The sequence below is a fragment of the Zonotrichia albicollis genome, chromosome 11 (genome assembly GCF_047830755.1).
Source record: "Zonotrichia albicollis isolate bZonAlb1 chromosome 11, bZonAlb1.hap1, whole genome shotgun sequence".
Taxonomy (NCBI): domain Eukaryota; kingdom Metazoa; phylum Chordata; class Aves; order Passeriformes; family Passerellidae; genus Zonotrichia; species Zonotrichia albicollis.
In genome coordinates, this window is record NC_133829.1 from 18,269,509 (window position 1) to 18,286,754 (window position 17,246).

General features: G+C 46.2%; 1 protein-coding gene across 3 annotated transcripts in view; it reads right to left on the reverse strand.

Moving 5' to 3' along the window:
* The window catches only part of CSNK1G1 (casein kinase 1 gamma 1), a 91,681-nt gene that overhangs the window by 23,055 nt on the left and 51,380 nt on the right, over nucleotides 1-17,246 (reverse strand). For all 3 annotated transcript variants that reach the window (XM_074549688.1, XM_074549686.1, XM_074549687.1), the window contains one exon: nucleotides 2,881-3,032. In XM_074549688.1, coding sequence (XP_074405789.1) covers nucleotides 2,881-3,032 — 152 coding nt within the window. The remainder of the gene's footprint in view (nucleotides 1-2,880; nucleotides 3,033-17,246) is intronic.

Below are 17,246 nucleotides of genomic sequence, written 5' to 3' on the forward strand. Positions count from 1 at the left end.
GAGAAATGAGAGGAAATTGTGACATTTAGCAGGTGCCAAAGAAACCCGTGCTTTCGTGCGCCTTCCTCCTGCCAAGGCAGCAAGTGTAACAAACCCTCTGATCCCAGAAAGGTAACTCTTGAGAGACTGATCTTGACAGCAGTTCCATCTCTAGACCTTCCTGATAGATTTGAGCCCTTCTTCCACACATCAGCTGCTTAAATATAGATCAGATCAGCAGAGAATGAAATTAATCTTGTTCAAAGGCAATTTTGATGGTCACTGGTAGAAAAACGTCCTGCCATAACTCGGTCCAGATCACATCCAGAGTATTTTTCCAGTGCCTGGTGGCACAACAGACCTTGTTGTAAGCTGTCAGTGAGCTTTGTACAGGCTGGGCTTGGCCAAGAGTGAAAAACAGAAGTCTGAATAAAAAAAACATTCTCCCCTGAATTATGGGCTGTGGGGACTGACATAGTGACCACATTTTGTTCAGGAGTTTCACCCACTGGATTTATTCAGCTGCATGTGGAGTATGGAGGAAGCAGTTTGAGTCTGAACAATTCCCAAACAGGTTGCCTTCCTTGAAGACTCATTGTCATCCAGTCTCTCTTGCCCTCAGCCAGGAGAGCCTTCCTGATGTAAAACTATGTTTGAATTCTCCTGTAATCCCACGTGGCACTTCTTAAGAGACACTGCCCTTGTTTTTCCTAGAGAAGCTCCTCTTTCTTCTACCATCTGGAAAGGATCCACCCCAGTCCTGAGATGCTGCAGCCTGTCAAGCTCATTCACAACAGACAAGCAGAAATATGTATCAAAAAATATAAAAAAAATGCCTCTGGTTAAAAACTGACCACGGGACTGGATGCTCCTACAGACATGGGGATCACCCTAAGTATGAGGAGAAAGATCAGGGGACAAATGCCCATGGCTAGAATTACAGCTTTAGCAGACTTGGCCAGTCAGAAGCAGGAATGAAATGCAATTCATGGATGTGAGCCCAAGGAGTTTGAGAGTCCAGCTTTCCTTTCTGATGTGTCTCACACAGGAGTGTGACACAGTGACTGCAATCATTTAGTGTGGGAGAAAGGTTTTCCCTAAAGCCTTGGGTCTAGAGCAGAGTGTTTTCATTTCATTTGAGCAGTAAGTGCCAGCCCCTTTGGAAAACACTTCTGTCAGAGCCAGGTGATGGGGCACACCTGAGCATGTCTGATCCGTCCCCTTAGATGTGCACACTCCTGTAACCCCCCTGAGGAGACTGAGAAGGCCCTACAGCATCTCCCCATGGCCAGGGGAGCACCTGATCCTTTGGGAGAACAGCTCCTCCATTTCCAGCTGCTTTTGCTGTCCCCCTGCACGTGTTTTCCACCTGCCACCAGTGCCCTGGTGAGCTGCAGCTTGGCCACAAGACCAACAGGTGATGGCAGTGAGGAACATCCAAGCCCAGAGCTGAGCTGCAGCCCCAGGGCACAGCAGAAGGCAGCAGCCATGGCTGTGACAGTCTTGATTTCCCCAGCAGTCCCTTGGGAATGAATTTACATCTTTATATTTTCCCTGCAAAGGTCACACAAGCTGCATCTGAGGCTTTGCCAGCTGTTGCCACTTGCTTTAATCAAAGCCAATACTATAAATTGGTTTTCCATTGATAAGGAAACACTCAAAACCAAGAGAACTTGACTGCTTTGCTGGGGAGGCCTCAGCACCAGGCAGGTGCTGTTCAAACTTGTGCAGTTCTGACCTCAGTTTTCCATCTGCTGTGTCAAACTTCAGTTTACCTGGAAAGGATTGTGTTCCTCATCCCTTACATCTCCTCTTCCCTACCATGCTTCTATCCACAGAGCTATTAATGTGAATATACAATTCCAACTCTGCTGTGGAGCATCTGGGTGATCCCAAGGTCCAGCTAGGCAAGATCTGGATAACTGCAGATATTTAGGAATCTGCAAGCCAAAAAAGCCAAACTGACTGGCAGGCCCCACTGACTTGTGGAAGTATCCACACCACATTTAGTTCAGCTTTCATGTTGTTTACTTTTAACACAAACCCAAATCCAAGCTGGATCTCTTCCAGCTTGACTTCCTTTCCTTTTCAGGTACATTAAAGGCTCTGTGATGTTGCCCATGGAACTATTCAATTCCAGGTGTCAGGAATTTAAACCCCCTTAACTGACCAAATTTTGACCACGTTTGACAGAGGCAGAGCTCTCAAACGCTGCTGTTTTGGCTGAGGAGGGCTCAGCCCCCACTGCCCCGTGAGGTTTCAGTCCATGGGCAGCCCAGCAGCACCAAACCAGCAGAACTGGTAGGAGTGTGGGAGGGTGCTGTGCTCTGTGTGTCCCACGGAGAGGGTGAGAAATGAGATGTTCCTGGGATGTCCAAAGAGAGGGAGGGACCTGGGGTGTGCAGGGGATGTGAGTCCGTAGGAATCCGGCTGCACTGGTTCTGCTGTGCAGGGAGCCAGCTCCTCATCAACAGCATCTGACCTTCCTCCATGGGCACGAGTCCTCCTCACCCCCGAGAGGTTTTCTTTTACAGGAAAGATGGACAGGGACCTTGGACAAGGGACTGGAGTGACGGCACAAGGGGAAATTGCTTCCTGCAGCCAGAACACAGGGCTAGATGGGATACTGGGGAGAATGTGGGACTGGGGAGGCCCTGGCTCAGGTTTCCCAGAGAAGCTGTGGCTGCCCCATGCCTGGAAATGTTCCAGGCCAGGTTGGACAGGGCTTGGAGCAATCTGGGATAGTCTTTGGCAGGCAGGGTGGGATTAGATCCTTGAAGTTTCTTTCCAACTCAAACCTGGTGATTCTGTGGTGGAAGAAGATTCTCTCAGCACTGAACCTTGCACTGTGCCCACCCTAGGATGGAAGGACACCCCAGGGCAGGCTCTGCCATCACTCACCAGCTGAATGGCAATCATCAACACCGTCTTCAAAGTGAAGGTCCTGTCACAGAGGTCAAACAGATCTTCCAGGCTGGGACCAAGCAGCTCCAATACCATGGCATTGTACTTCCCACAGGGTCCAAAGTAATACACCTGGGGGAGCCCTTCAGCTGGAAGAACAGGGAAAAAAACTGGAATCAGTCAATGGGACAAAGTTAATTCCCCTCCCCCTGTGTGCACACCTTTTGTTAGGCAGTTTTATTGTCACTTCTTGAGTGTTATATCTGCTGCTGCGGCCCAGCAAGGAAATAAAAGTCCCAGCACAAACTGTGACTGAACCAAAGGCCAAACCTGAGCAGGCTCTGCTCAGCTACACCCCTGCACAGACAAAAGGGATTTCAGAGCAATTAGCAAGTCCACCTCAAAGCACTGAGCTTTGGCAGCTTAAAGGCTTGGATTTAGGGAACACGACACAAAGTTCCCTGTGTTCCACTAAAACCAGCCCCAGATGTGGGCTGGCACTTGCTGGAGCAGTTAGGAAGATGATAGTCCTTGGAGAAAATGAAGCATGGCCAAAAAAGGGCTGCTTTGTCACCAAAATAGCACCCAGCCCTTGCTTTTCAGCACAACCTTACACAAAGTTTACACTCAGTGAAATGGAACAAAAACCCTTTTCCTATAAAATAGGAAAAAGTTTTAAATTTTGACCAATCACCACACAAAAACAGGTGATCATGGTCATTAGCATATGTGCACACAACACATCTATCAACATTGAACTGGCAGGAGCCAGAGCCCATCTTCCCACCCAGCAGACTGCTCTGTGGGAGGGCAGTGTTGATACTCAGCTGGCAGGGGATTTTTGGGTGGATCAGCTCTCTGAAAGGCATCAGAAGCAGAGGGAAAAAACCAGCCTTGATGTTGGAAGACTCAGAGAGCTGCACAGCACTCCTGGAATTACCTTCGAGTCAAAAGGGAAACCACAGCAGCCCATACAGGAGGAATTTAGCACAGGCCCAACTGCTCATTTTGCTAATCAGCACCTGCACCAGCTACAAGCTGGGTAGCATGTTTAAATATCTCTGTATTTCCAGTCTACACCTCATAAGCAGCTCCAAAACACAACAGAAAGGTTTTGTTTTGAAATACAGGGCTTTGTCTTATGTCAAAACAAAATATGTGCTTGAATGGCCAAAGATTTGGCCTCCTGCTATTCAGTGTAAAGGCTGAGCATGGGGAGCACTGCTAAGTTTTTTTCCCATAGAGATCCACAAATTATAGTGCACAGGACCTGAAAGCACTGTGATTACTAATTTTATGGCATGTTTTAAACAAGTGCAGGCGTGCACCTGGATTTGAATAAGTGATCAATGCTAGATATAGCAAAATACTTGACTAATTAAGCTCAGAGTTTGGTGTGAGGTGCTCAGTGAAACATTCCAGGCTGGAGAGAATGTCAGCAACACAACAAGTGCCAGTCCTACTCCAGATTTAGGGAAACCCTGCTAATCCACCCCATGGCACTCAGAACTCTGCAACCTGCCAACAACATAACAAAGCAGCACTGAGATCACCAAACTGTAAATATCACAGAACTCCTGCTCCAAAAGAACAAACTGCAGTTTGACAAACATTACCTGGGGAGGGTTTTAATCTCATTAATTCACATGCTCTGGGAACCTGTCAGCAGGATGCATTAATGGGATATTACAGAGCATTGCAGGAATTCCCTGCCTAACCAGTGTTTTGTGTCCCATGTAAAACACTGACCCAACCTGGGGCTGGGAGGCTGCTGCTCCTAACAGAGCTCCATGCTTCAGGAAGCAGTCACACTCATTAAATCCTCTAGGAACACAGGATGGTTTGATGCAGAAGCAATTCAAAAAGCCAAACAATGATGGGATATGATCCAGGCAGCTCCAAGATGCTTTCAAATATCCCCAAATCAACACAAATGGCAATTTAATGTCATCAGCTTAGTGCTGAAGGCTGGAATAATTGCAACAGCTCTTGAAATGACTCACGGTGAGCCACTGGGTTTTCAGTGAAGTCTGATGAGGACTTACCTACAAAGTCACCTCTAACACCAAGATAAGCATCTCTATTTTTTAGAGAATAATAGAATAATAATAGAGAAGAAGAGAGTAACAGAATATTTTATGCAAAGTTTAAACCTGAGCCCATTATAGATTCTAGATACAGACAGACAATGAGTACCTCTACCACAATTTCTACAAGTCTCAAATAGTGGAACTGAGGAAGGAATTAGTTAGGACTCTGCTAACTAAGACATGCAGGAGAATAAAATTGTAGAAAGGCTCTTAAAGAAGGTGAAGGATCCCATTTAATATCAATATTCCCAGGGGAATATGAGAACATTTACAGCCTGACTTGGTAAGGGGCAAGCATTGCAATCAAAATGAATTTCCTACTGGGCATAAGACCCAGAAAGACAGATTGCAGCAAGACCCAAAAAGTGGAGATTTCATGTAGGGAAGGAAGCAACACTACTTGGTGCTCTCTGGGATCCCAATTCCCTCAGCTTTACCTACTCAGAGCTCACAGCCCAGAGGTTGGAGTACCCTCTTTGTCTGAAAGCCCCAGGAAAGCTCTGCTTTCTGTGGGAGCTCTGGCACAGTGAGGCCTTAGTGAAGAACATTAAAAAAGCATCCTAAATGTCAGAATACAGGAGGCACCATTGGCTTCAGGCGTATTTTTAGGGTTCGATTTTTCCCTGAAGGTTTTTTCTGACTGCCAGCTCTGCAGTCAAGGACTTCCCTCGTGCCTTTGCCAGGATAAAGCTGCTGTAACATCCCTCTGGATCCAAAGGAATATTGCTGATGAGCCCTGTGGAGCTCTCAGCCCACACCAGGGATCCTCAGCTCCACACTAGTTATGGAAATAAAATTGGGATGGACTCAACATAACACATCTTCAGCTCACTCAAGCTCAACTCAACATTCACCATCTTTTTGGGAAGAGAAAAAACCCCACAGATGAACTCGATGTACACATTAAAGGGTGTGTTGGCAGATAAAACTGGATGAAATTTGAGATACAGGCAGCTCCACAAGCACTCTGAACAGTAAAAAGGGTCAGCCTAAGAAAATCTGCATAAAATTTGATTTTGTCACAGCCCATCTGCATAATTTATGACGTAGCTTGGCTCTATTTCAGCGAAAAGCATTGTGTCCTGGTGCAGAGTCCATTGTCACAGTGAACCACAGGAACTCCATAAATATCACCAGCAGATCTGTAAATACTTAAGAAGGATGTTGCCAACTGAAAAGATTGATGGAGGAAAAAGGACTTTTTTTGCCTGGGCAGTTGGAGTTGAGGTTTTTAATGGAAAGTAATCTCAGTGGGAGAGGACTGGAAAGGTCACACAAAGCCATGGTGTCATGCTGTAGGTGAGCAGCTCTGAATTCAGAGAGATGAAAAGCCACCAGCAGAGCAGAGTCTCACACTGAGGATTCAAAGGTACAACTCAACACTTGAAGTACAAACCAGGATCTGTTTAATGCAATTAATGCATGAAATCACATCACAACCAAGAATTTCTCCATGGTATCAAACAAGAGCAATACACTAAGGGAAGAAAATACAGGCATGATATGTGCAGGTTCTCCTTTGGAGGAAAACCAGTTTATTACAGCAGAGACTGCTGCAAGCAGAAATCATCTCAATTTGCTTAACGGCTTTGGTCTCGCTGCTGAGTGATTTGGCTCAGCCACATGGAAAAGGGCCCACTCCACCCTCACTCTCACAGGAAGTTTATCACCCCAATAAACACAGACTGATTGCTGCACCGGAATCCACAGGCAAATTCTGCTATTTCAGCAGAGTGATGTCTTGGAAGAAATTCAAGCTGAGCGCAGCGAAAACCTAGCAAAGCATTTTGTAGATTAAAGCATCACTGCTGGAACGAGAGCAAATGCAGACATCAAAGCCAAAAACTCAAGACTTTGATTCCCCCACATTCCTGAGACTGGCCCTGGCTTTCTGGGGATGCTAAACTCTCACTGCTCTGGGTTGCCACCAAAAGGGACCTTCCCATCCTTCCTCGTGCTCTGAGGCTGGGCAATATGTTGGATCAACCCAAAAAAACACTTGGCTTGAGCTTCAACACAAGAATGGGAACAGTAACAAGGAGCAGGATCACTGCTCTTCCAGAGAGCTTCATCTGAGCTGGATTAACACCTGGAGCAACACCTTCCAGGAACTTCCACCACAAGATGATTTGAGTAATGTTATCCACTCCATGCCACCCTGGATGATTTGAGTCATGTTATCTTGCTGCCATATCTTTTACAGCATGACTAATGGCCACAAAACTCCTCAGATATCCAACATACCCCAAAAAACCTCAATGGTTCAGGCACACAGACATTCCAAAGCCATTTCCAGGCCTGGTTATGAAATGGTGATGGGCAGAGATGCCAATCTAAGGTTATGCCCGAAGGAATAATCAGAGTTTACAGCACCTGCCCTGCATGGAGGGCACAGGAAGCAGAACCCACCTGCTCCAGAAGAACACCTGGCCTGAGGCTCTGTGAATAAACTTCATCAATGGCAAGTAAAATACACCCAAGGAGGAATGAGGGAGCAAGTGCAGGAAGATGCACGTGGCATCTACATCAATGGAGGGACAAGTGCCACATCCCCATACAGCAAATCACCAGAAACATCCAGAGCCTGTGATCAATACTAGCAGTTTCTGAACCACCATGGCTTTTGCTCCCATGGGGAGTTGTTTTCCACTGCTCTTCAATGAGGTGTAGCCAAAGAAGAAGACATCAGAGAAGCTGATGTCTTCAATTTCAAGAATTTAAGAAGAATTCAGACCCTCTCCTCATGCAGGTTTTAACACTGAGCTCTATTGCAAAGGGGAGACACTCCTGAAGAGCCCCAAATTCCACACCCAGAGCGGGGAGGAATCCAAGGCCAGCAAAAAGCTGATTCTTGATGCAAACCCATGCTCTGTGTGGGCAGCAAGAACTCTTTCTCACTGAAAGAGATGCAGACACACACACACACACCAGAAGCATCAGTGCACAGAAAGTTCTGTGTGGTTTTAAAGAGGCTCTGATGAATGGGCCGTAGATTGTCACAAAATTCTCATTCAGAGCAGAAAGTTTATTTTTACAAATCACAGAACACAAAATTACACGATGAACACCATAAATAGCAACTGTGAGAGGGCTGAATATCTATAGCTAAAATTAAACATGTTCCAAACAAATTAAACAAATTGCTTTAGAGTAGTCAACCCATTTAAGCTGATTACACTAATGAGGATCTACCCTTCTCTTAATTTTCAAATCAGAATAAAATCCTGGCTGAAAGAGAAGATTTGTGATCAACATTGACTGGGCCAAGATCTCAGCTTTTAATGTCTTCAAACCTGTCCCATGTAAATCTACCTGAGCACGTTAGTTAACAGGTAATTTCTGTGAGCTGCAAGTAAAAAGGCTCATCCTGCCCTTCAGATTTTGGAACAGTCTGCTTCAAAAACAGAAAGATGGGACAAAAGTTGAGATTGGGCTTGTTACTGGGAATAACCTGGTCCTAAGGGTCTTTTACACATTTGATTGGATGCCTTTCAGAGAGATCTCCCTTCAAAGTACAGCTGCCAAAGCTTTATAGTAGAGTCCTTCACCTTAAATCTTCCCTGGAGGAGCTCAGGGAAGGACACAGATTTTGGGTAATTGAGTGTTTTCTCGTGTTTGAGAAACAGCAGTGGAGATGTGAAGGAAAACAAGCAGAAAACGCAATTTGTGACTCCAGCACCAGCTGAGGGAAGAGACGAGGATTTGACTCCATGTTCAGAAGGCTTGATTTATTATTTTATGATACGCATTACATTAAAACTATACTAAAAAGAATAGAAGGAAAGGTTTCATCTCAGAAGGCTGGCTAAGAATATTAAGGAAAGAATGAGCTGGGAGGAGACAGAACCACTGTCATCTCCAGGGAGTTCCATGTGCACTCCAAGGCTCCAGCCTCACTCCAGCTTATCTCAGATTATTCAAGATGTATTTAAACCCTGCTGTGTTTTGTTTCATTTTGGTAATATTTGAATCTACAAAAAGAAAAGGTAAGGGAAAAGGAGCAGGAGAAAAACAGACACGGGAAGGACAGAAGGAAGAACATATTTGTTCTTGATGCTGGTAAAAATCCAAACTATTTGATTTTTACTTCAACTGCAGAAAAACAAATCTCAGGATTGTTGTGTTATTAGAACAGGGTGGCATTTCATCTTCCTTGAGTGGTACAAGCTGGTTTCCTGACATCATGGCTTCTCTCAATTAAACTACTCTTCACATCCACAAAGCAAGAAGCACTTAAAGAGGGGGTACCAAGGAGACATTCATATTTGTATTCATAAAGATAAAAAAAGGTTGGGAGAAGAATCAACCCTATCTGGAAAGGTCAAATGCAGGAAAACTTTCAAAACCTGGGAAATTTACCCAGAAACACCCATTCACAGGCAGTTTCTTAGCTCTAACAACTAAATTAGTCAAGTGAAATTGTTTCTGTTCTTGACAAACACAGAAGAATAAAGCACAGCACAATAAATTGCTTTTTCCTCAAGTTTCAAAAGACTGAATTCACATTTCTAGGGCTTGGGGAAAATGACTGCTATCAAATCTCCATGTTACTGTTGGATTTTGTATCCAACACAATGTCTTGCTCCAGTGATGATGGCAGCTGGCACATAGAACAACACCTTAAAAGAAGGATAAAACCAGTAAATAATTTTAGAAGAGTTATTTCAAACCATCTAAAAAAGTTCTAGCTTAAGTTCTCTCCTAATTACCTTTCCCACACACCTGCAATACAGGGACAAGGATGAAAGAAAACCACTGGAACTGCCCAGGGCAGTGGTGGAGCCACTCAATAGCATTCCTGGAGGGATTTAGGAGCCACGTGGATGTGGCACTTGGGAACAGGGGGTCATGGTGGCCTTGCCAGTGCTGGGGTGTGGTTGAGATGGATTCTTTGCTTTGATGGTTTGAGAAGGATTCTTTTCCAACCCAAACAATTCTGTGACTCTGCTCCTCTGCAGGTCACATAACTATGTGAGCACATCTGGGTGGCCAACTGGGCTCTGCTGTTTGAGAACACTCACAAGAACTCAACCAAAAAGAGAGAAAGAAACCAACAAAGAAACAAATTCTCTCCTTCCAACCCCCCCCCCAAAAAAAAATCCAAGGAGCAATTGGAAGTTGCCTCTGATCAGTTTTCCTTTGCTGTGCAATTGCTCAGCTCCACCTGCTGAGAGGGAGTTGAGATGAAATCATGGGATTCCTTGGTAATTTCTTTTCTTTTGAGAATAAACTCATAGAATCATTGAATATCCTGCACTGGAAGGGACTTACAAGGAGCAACAAGTCCCAGACACTCCAACAATCCCACCCTGTGCCTGAGAGCATTTTCCAAGCACTCCTGAGCTGTGGCAGCCTTGGGGCTGTGACCATTCCCTGGGAGCCCCTCTGGGGTCAGAACCTTTTCCCAAAATCCAACCTAAACCTCCCTAACACAGCTCCAACTCTTCCCTCAGGTGGTGTTCCTGGTGACAGTCAGAACTGTCCCTTGGCAACACGTTATGCACATGGAGTGATGTGAGTTAATGACATTACAGGTATAACCTCGAGAAAAATCAACAACAAGAGTTCTTGGTTGCTCAGCAGCACTCAAATTTAACTCCAGAAGCAGTGCCAGGGAAGAAGCTACTTCTGGGCAGATGAAAAATGCCACAAAAGCAGCAAAACCAAATTGCTTGTGCTGAATTGCTCCTGTGGTGCCCAGAGAACCATTTTGGTTTGATCACAGCAAGTCCCAGGTGGCTCCTGCTGTTCCTCAGCTCATCTCCATTGGAGACTGCTGGCTGGGGGCAGAGCTGCACACAGGGTGACACTTCCATGATGACAATGCAGGAGGCTCTGCCAGCCTGAGCTGCAGCCACAGCCCTGAGCAGGGGCCACAGGCAGTGCCACCAGCACAGCACAGCCACCTGAGGCCAAACTGGCACACAACAGGCAGGATTTGTCCTGGATCCAGCAGCATTTTTTCCTGGGATGGCAGATCAGGGCTCAGACCCAGCTGGATAAAGCAGATGTGGTATTGGATATGTACCTTTGGGTGTTCAGGAGGAAGAGGATGCTCGTCCTTGCCCAGGCAGCTGAAGGCCAGGTTCCCACCAGACTGTGGTGGGACAATCTGGGGCCATTTCTGGCAGCACAGCACAATGTGTCACCCCAGAGCTGTGCTGGGATCTTCCTGCAAGCCAGGCCCCCAGAACTCCCACTGGTCCCACTGGGAGGGTGGATTTCTGCAGGTCTGCCCCTGCAGCAGCATCAGAGTAGAAAATGATGGATAAGAATGAAATAATGTAAACTCTCCACAACAAAGCAAGAGATTGGCTCCCATCAGTCCCATCACTAGTGTAGGATTGGAGGGAAAAAGGGATTTTTCACATGAGTAGGGAAGTGTTACCCACACAGTCCTTCCAGCCTGAGGGAAAACCTCCCACTCCCTCTAATGGCAGGAGAACCTGCTGCCAACAGAAGTTCAGAGGCACCAAATCAGATCCTGCCTCCAGATCCCATCTCTGTTTCACCTTAAGAGAGTCAAGTGAGAGCGGGTAGGAACTTTCAGACAGAAAAATTATTACAAAACTTCAGAACTCCAGCCTGACCCATCACACTCAGGCAGAGCCTGTGCCTCATCTCTCAGCAATGAGAGGAGGTTTTTCAATAGCAGGCAGGGCACAGCTCCAAAACACAAATTCCAAAGCCACTGGAGAGCCTGTCTGGGAGGTGGGCAGCCCTCCATAACAGGACTCAGTGGGGCATCTGGGCTGACCTGGATGAGTCCAGCTGCTCCAGGTTTATGGAAAAGTGTCTCCAGGAAAGGCATTTTCCAGCTTCCCAGCATCCTGCTGCTCCCCTTCAGCGGCTGGTGTTTGATTTGGAGCTGCTGCCTGGAACTGCTGGTGTTTGATTTGTGATCACTGCCACAAATATCGCAAGAGCAGGAGATGCACGAGGACTTTTCGGAACATGAAAAGGAAACTGCCCTAATCTCATATTCAAATATTAATGGCCTTGCTTTAAAAGCATCTGATAACTTCCAATTGACAAAATCTAAATTTAGCCCAAGGAAGTCAAAACTTCTGATGCCGAGATGCTGAAATGTGCACATTCAGGAAGCCCCTCCTAACAAGGGAATGGCCACATGAAAGAAAAGCCATGTATTTTTAAATAGTGAAACATAATTCTCTGGAGATCAACAGCCAGCCAGCCCTGAAAGCAGCAGGGTCTAACTGAGCACTTTACAGTAATCCTCTACATTTCATTCTGCAATTCAAAAGCTTGGAAGTCCAGGATCCCTCAGGTTCAGACTCCTTGGACTACTCTGACTTTACAATGAAGCTGCTGATCACCATTCCTTAATATGCAGCTCAGCATTAGGGTCTCCAATTTTTGCCTGAAAACATCTTCAGCAGAATGAAAATGTATCTCCATTGCTGAATAACTCCACCTCAGGTCAAGGGCACACTGCTGGGCAGGATTTGAGAATGGAGACATTTTTCCTCACTGGTAGAAAATTAACCCAACATCATAAAACCTTCAGGTGTACTGCAGGCATCTGAGGTAGGGAATGAGTGACATGACATGTGTCCCAAAGCTGTTTCCTTGTAAAGAGACGTCAGTTTTGTATCACCTTGCACAGATGAGTCACTTATTGAATACTTACAGTCACTGAACACTGGCAATATAAAATATTTCCAGTATTTCAAAGGAGGAGGCTGCAGTGCTCATCCAGAGTGTTGCGGTGTGACAGGTATGAACTAATCCATACAATAAGTAGGACATAAAATACCTCAGGTGACAGCCATGTGTTGCCCCACACAAGTCCAAACTCACTTTGGGATGCAAAGGAGAACCCTTGGGAATGTTCAAGGCCAGGTTGGACAGAGTTCTGAGCAAGCTGGTCTAGTGGAAGGTGTGCTCCCTTATGGCCACGAGATGAGCTTTAAGGTCCCTTCCAACCCAAACCACTCCATGATTTTATGATCAGCCTCCCCAAACCAGCTCCTGCCCACAGCAATGTTTCCATCCAGGTGGCAAATACCAGTGGGAATTCTGAAGATTACAGTGACTGTAGCCACTGTTAATGGTTATCTTCACACTTCTTAATTAAACGAGGGTGGGGACCACTTGCACTAACCCTCCCTCCCATGGCCTGGAGTTACTCTGCTCCCTTGGGGAAGAGAGTTGTGCTCAACGACCTCCCCATAAAATTGTGGTGTTGGCAGCTCCACCAGGGAGACTTGTTTACATCCATCCCATAACGAGCTTCACCAAAATGACCCCTAATTGCCACGTGAATGACAGCATTGTGCAACTGGCATGGAAAGAATTTCTTCATAAAGCACACCGATACATACAAAGTGTGTGTGGGTGTCGCAGACATCTTTTATGAAAAATCCTCTCCTTAGGATTTTTCCTCCTGAGAAGCTGACAGGCCTCAGGAACAAAATGTGAACAATGATTATCTGCTGCTGTGGAATGCAACAGGTGGATCATTAATTGGCCCATGTTGGTTGTTTCTAATTAATGGCCAATCACATTCAGCTGGCTCAGACACAGAGCCAAGCCACAAACCTTTGTTATCATTCTTTCTTTTTCTATTCTTAGCTAGCCTTCTGATGAAATCCTTTCTTCCATTCTTTTAGTATAGTTTTAATGTAATATATATCATAAAATAATAAATCAAGCCTTCTGAAACATGGAGTCAGATCCTCGTCTCTTCCCTCAACCTAAGATCCCTGTGAACACCATCACATGTGGGTAAAGCAAGAGCAACACAGGAAAAGGTGCTCAACAGGAGCAATCCCAACAGGAGAGCTCCATAGGCAGCATGGATAGCAGACAGCTCAGCCACACTGAGGAATATATATGCAAATATTGACTAGACTATGCAAAGGATTGGTTATTTATAACACCTTCATTTCCCTCAGTCCTACCTCCTGACAAGTAAACAGACTGCTTCGCTCTGGCGAGTTGTGCAACACAGAGAGATCCCAAAGTAAACACACAGACTCCATACTTCATTAGAGGTGAACTTGTTTACAGAGCAGGAATTAAAACAAAACCACAGAATCCGTCAATATTCTATATGCACTGACACAGCCCTCCTCCCTGACTCAGAACGTTCTGCTCCCACTCTGTGACTCATCCCCTGCGTGGGCTGGGCACTGCAGAGATCTCGGTTTCCTGGGATTCTCCAGCCTATCACACTCCTCTGCTGCTCCTCACCACGCCACTCTGGAGGCTCATGACGTCCCACAGCCACTTGCCAGTGTCACCTCCCCATGCTGGGAATGACCAGTGGCTCCAGAGCAGTGGCACAATGCACGTGTGTGAATGAATCAATCACATGTGCCAAGGTGGGACTGAGAGGGCTGGGGGAAGGTGTGACTCATCTGCCAGCTGATATAAAAATAAACTACTACTGAATCAAAAATGCATGACTTGTGCACACGACGTGCACAGGCAGAAGCTGTCACTATGTGGAAGCTTGAGCATCAGCTCCGTGCAGCCAGAAGAAACCTGGAAGTTGTTACTGCCATTTTACCTTCCAAAGGTGATGCTTCAGGGAGAGACGCCAGAGCTGCTTTGAAATGTGGTAACAAAGCCCAGAATAGTTTGGGTTGGAAAGGACCTTAAAGTTCATCTCATTTTACCCCCTCATAGGCAGGGACACCTCCCACTATCCCAGGTTGCTCCAAGCCCCATCCAGCCTGGCCTTGGAGCCTTCCAGGGATGGGGAACCTGTGCCAGGGCCTCACCACCCTCACAGAAAATAATTCCTTCCCAATATCCCATCCATCCCTGCCCTCTGGCACTGGGAGCCATTCCCTGTGCGCTGTCCCTCCATCCCTTGTCCCCAGTCCCTCTCCAGCTCTCCTGGAGCCCCTTCAGGCCCTGCCAGGGGCTCTGAGCTCTCCCTGGAGCCTTCTCTGGTCCAGGTGAGCACCCCCAGCTCTCCCAGCCTGGCTCCAGAGGGGCTCCAGCCCCTGAAACATTTCTGTGCTCTCCTCTGGGCTTGTTCCAGCAGCTCCTGAAAAGAACATTGGATTCTTCTAATCTGGAAGCAGCCTCAAAACAAAAAGACCATTCCTGTTATCCAGAGGCCCACAGAGGCCACAGGACACACTCACTGAGACCCTGGTGTGCCACCAGCAGGACCCAGCTGCTGCAGGACTCCGGCAAGCCATGGGAAAAGCAGTGGCTTTTCCTCATCCCAAACCAAGCAGGAGGGTCCTGGGATGCTGCTGGCTATGCAGGGGACAGTTCAAGCAAAGTCAAAGCTTTGTCCTTTACTAACTGCCCAAGAAGTTGAATTATTCCAGGAGCTGGGTCTGTTTAACCATGGACAAATAACTCAGTTTATTTCCCAAACTCCAAAGTACAGGGGACAAATGACATGCTCAAATTATTTATCCAGTACCAGAAACATCTTGGAGACTTGAATGATCCTGACTCCAGTCAGGATGCTGGAGCAATGTGACTTTTAGGGACAAAAAAACAATCATTAAACAGTTCAGCACAACACTGGCACTAGAGGAATGATGAGAGCAATGCAACTAGTTAGCACAGAGCTGATTAAAACTATTTCAATTACCTTGGTGAGCAAATGGATCGTATCCCAGACTACCCAAAACCTAAATGAATTACATTTCCTAAAGGAAAGATGTGCTTTCCTGAGACACCCTATGGATTGACCATCAGGTCTCTGACTCCATGCCCAAGTTTGCTGCTTTGTTTTGCTGCTCACATGAAGGCAAAGTGCTCAGACACTATTTTAGGTTGTTAGATATTTAATTCCACCGTGAGAGGGAAGAAGCTGGCAGATGGTCACTGTGCAGCAGGGCTTTGCTTGACTTCTGCAGGGAGAAATGTTCAAGGAAGAATCGCAAAAATCAATTTCTATGTGCAAACATTCCTCCAGTTAGAGGCAGGGAATTACAAGGGAGGAATTTTACTGCCTCCCTTAAAACAAGGAGGCACTAAAACATCAGAGACAGCATCAAATATCCAAAGCAGCACATCAGAGATATCTGTGAGTTGGTTACTCCTGACTCAGGACTTTCCCTGAATCCACTGGATCCATCCACCAGTATTGAGCAGTTCTGAAAAGCACCAAGAGGAGCCACATTCCTGCAGTTTAGATCCCTTTGACAAACTTCTCCCTGCTCCATCACTTAATCTAGTGTGAAGCATCTTAAGATGTCTGAGACACATGAAATCCAGTCTGCTCCTTTGCTAATCCAAGCTGACTGGGAGGGAACAGATGCAACTTCAGTGCCCTGTCAGAAAGTCTTGGAACATGGAGGCTGATGGAGCACGTGGCACAGGGAGAGCCGCTGCTAAGGAACAGGCACTTATCACATCCTCTCTTCATGTGGAAACATCTCACATGGAAGCTCATCGCAGGATTTGGCTTCTGAATTACTGGGATGTTTGCTACTCTGTCCAGCTGCACCAAGGGAAATGCAAAACTTGACTGAATAACTTAGAAAAAGGAAAAAAAAAGACTATTTTCACTAGTTTTTGATGATGTCAAGTGCAGCAGGTTATTGATACCCACATACATCCTTCAGGCACTGGCCAAGTAGGTCGGTCCCTTCCAGCCCAAGTTTTCCTCTGACTACTACTCAAGAGTAACACATTTAAAAACGTTTATTCTGAACATCCAAGAAGGAAATAACCATTAAAACTCTTCTTATTAGGAAAAAATCCCCCATTTTTCTCCCAAAGCTGCATGTGATGACAGTTCTGACATCTCAGAGCTCACTGGGACCATCTGGCTGTGGAACGGGGACGAGGGGACGAGGTGGCTCCCGTGGTGTCACAACCAGGCTCCCCCTGCTCTCCCTCCTCCAGCTAACAGTGGGAGCTGCAGCCAGACACGTCACTTGGCAGGATAAATTGGATGATTTATTGAGCAGAATGTCACATGCAGCGCTACTGTTGCTCTCTCTGAGTCATGCACACCATGTGTTCGGACACTCCTAGTCTTGGCTTGGCTGCTGTAGGACAATTCCAAGGAACCAGACATCCCTACTGGAAGTTCAAGCCTGGCTGTTTGAGCAGCTCCAGAGCAAGGACCATTACCACAACATCACTGAGAACAAACCCCTCTATTACCCCAATAATTATTTATTGACACTTATTTATCTTTTTTCCAGCCAGACACTCTTCCCAAGCCAAACCTCCCTGCTCCTGGCAGCTTGACTCCACCAAAATCTGTTTTGCTGGGATTCATGGTGAGACCAGAATTGCAGTTCACATCCTCCACTCAAGCCTTGG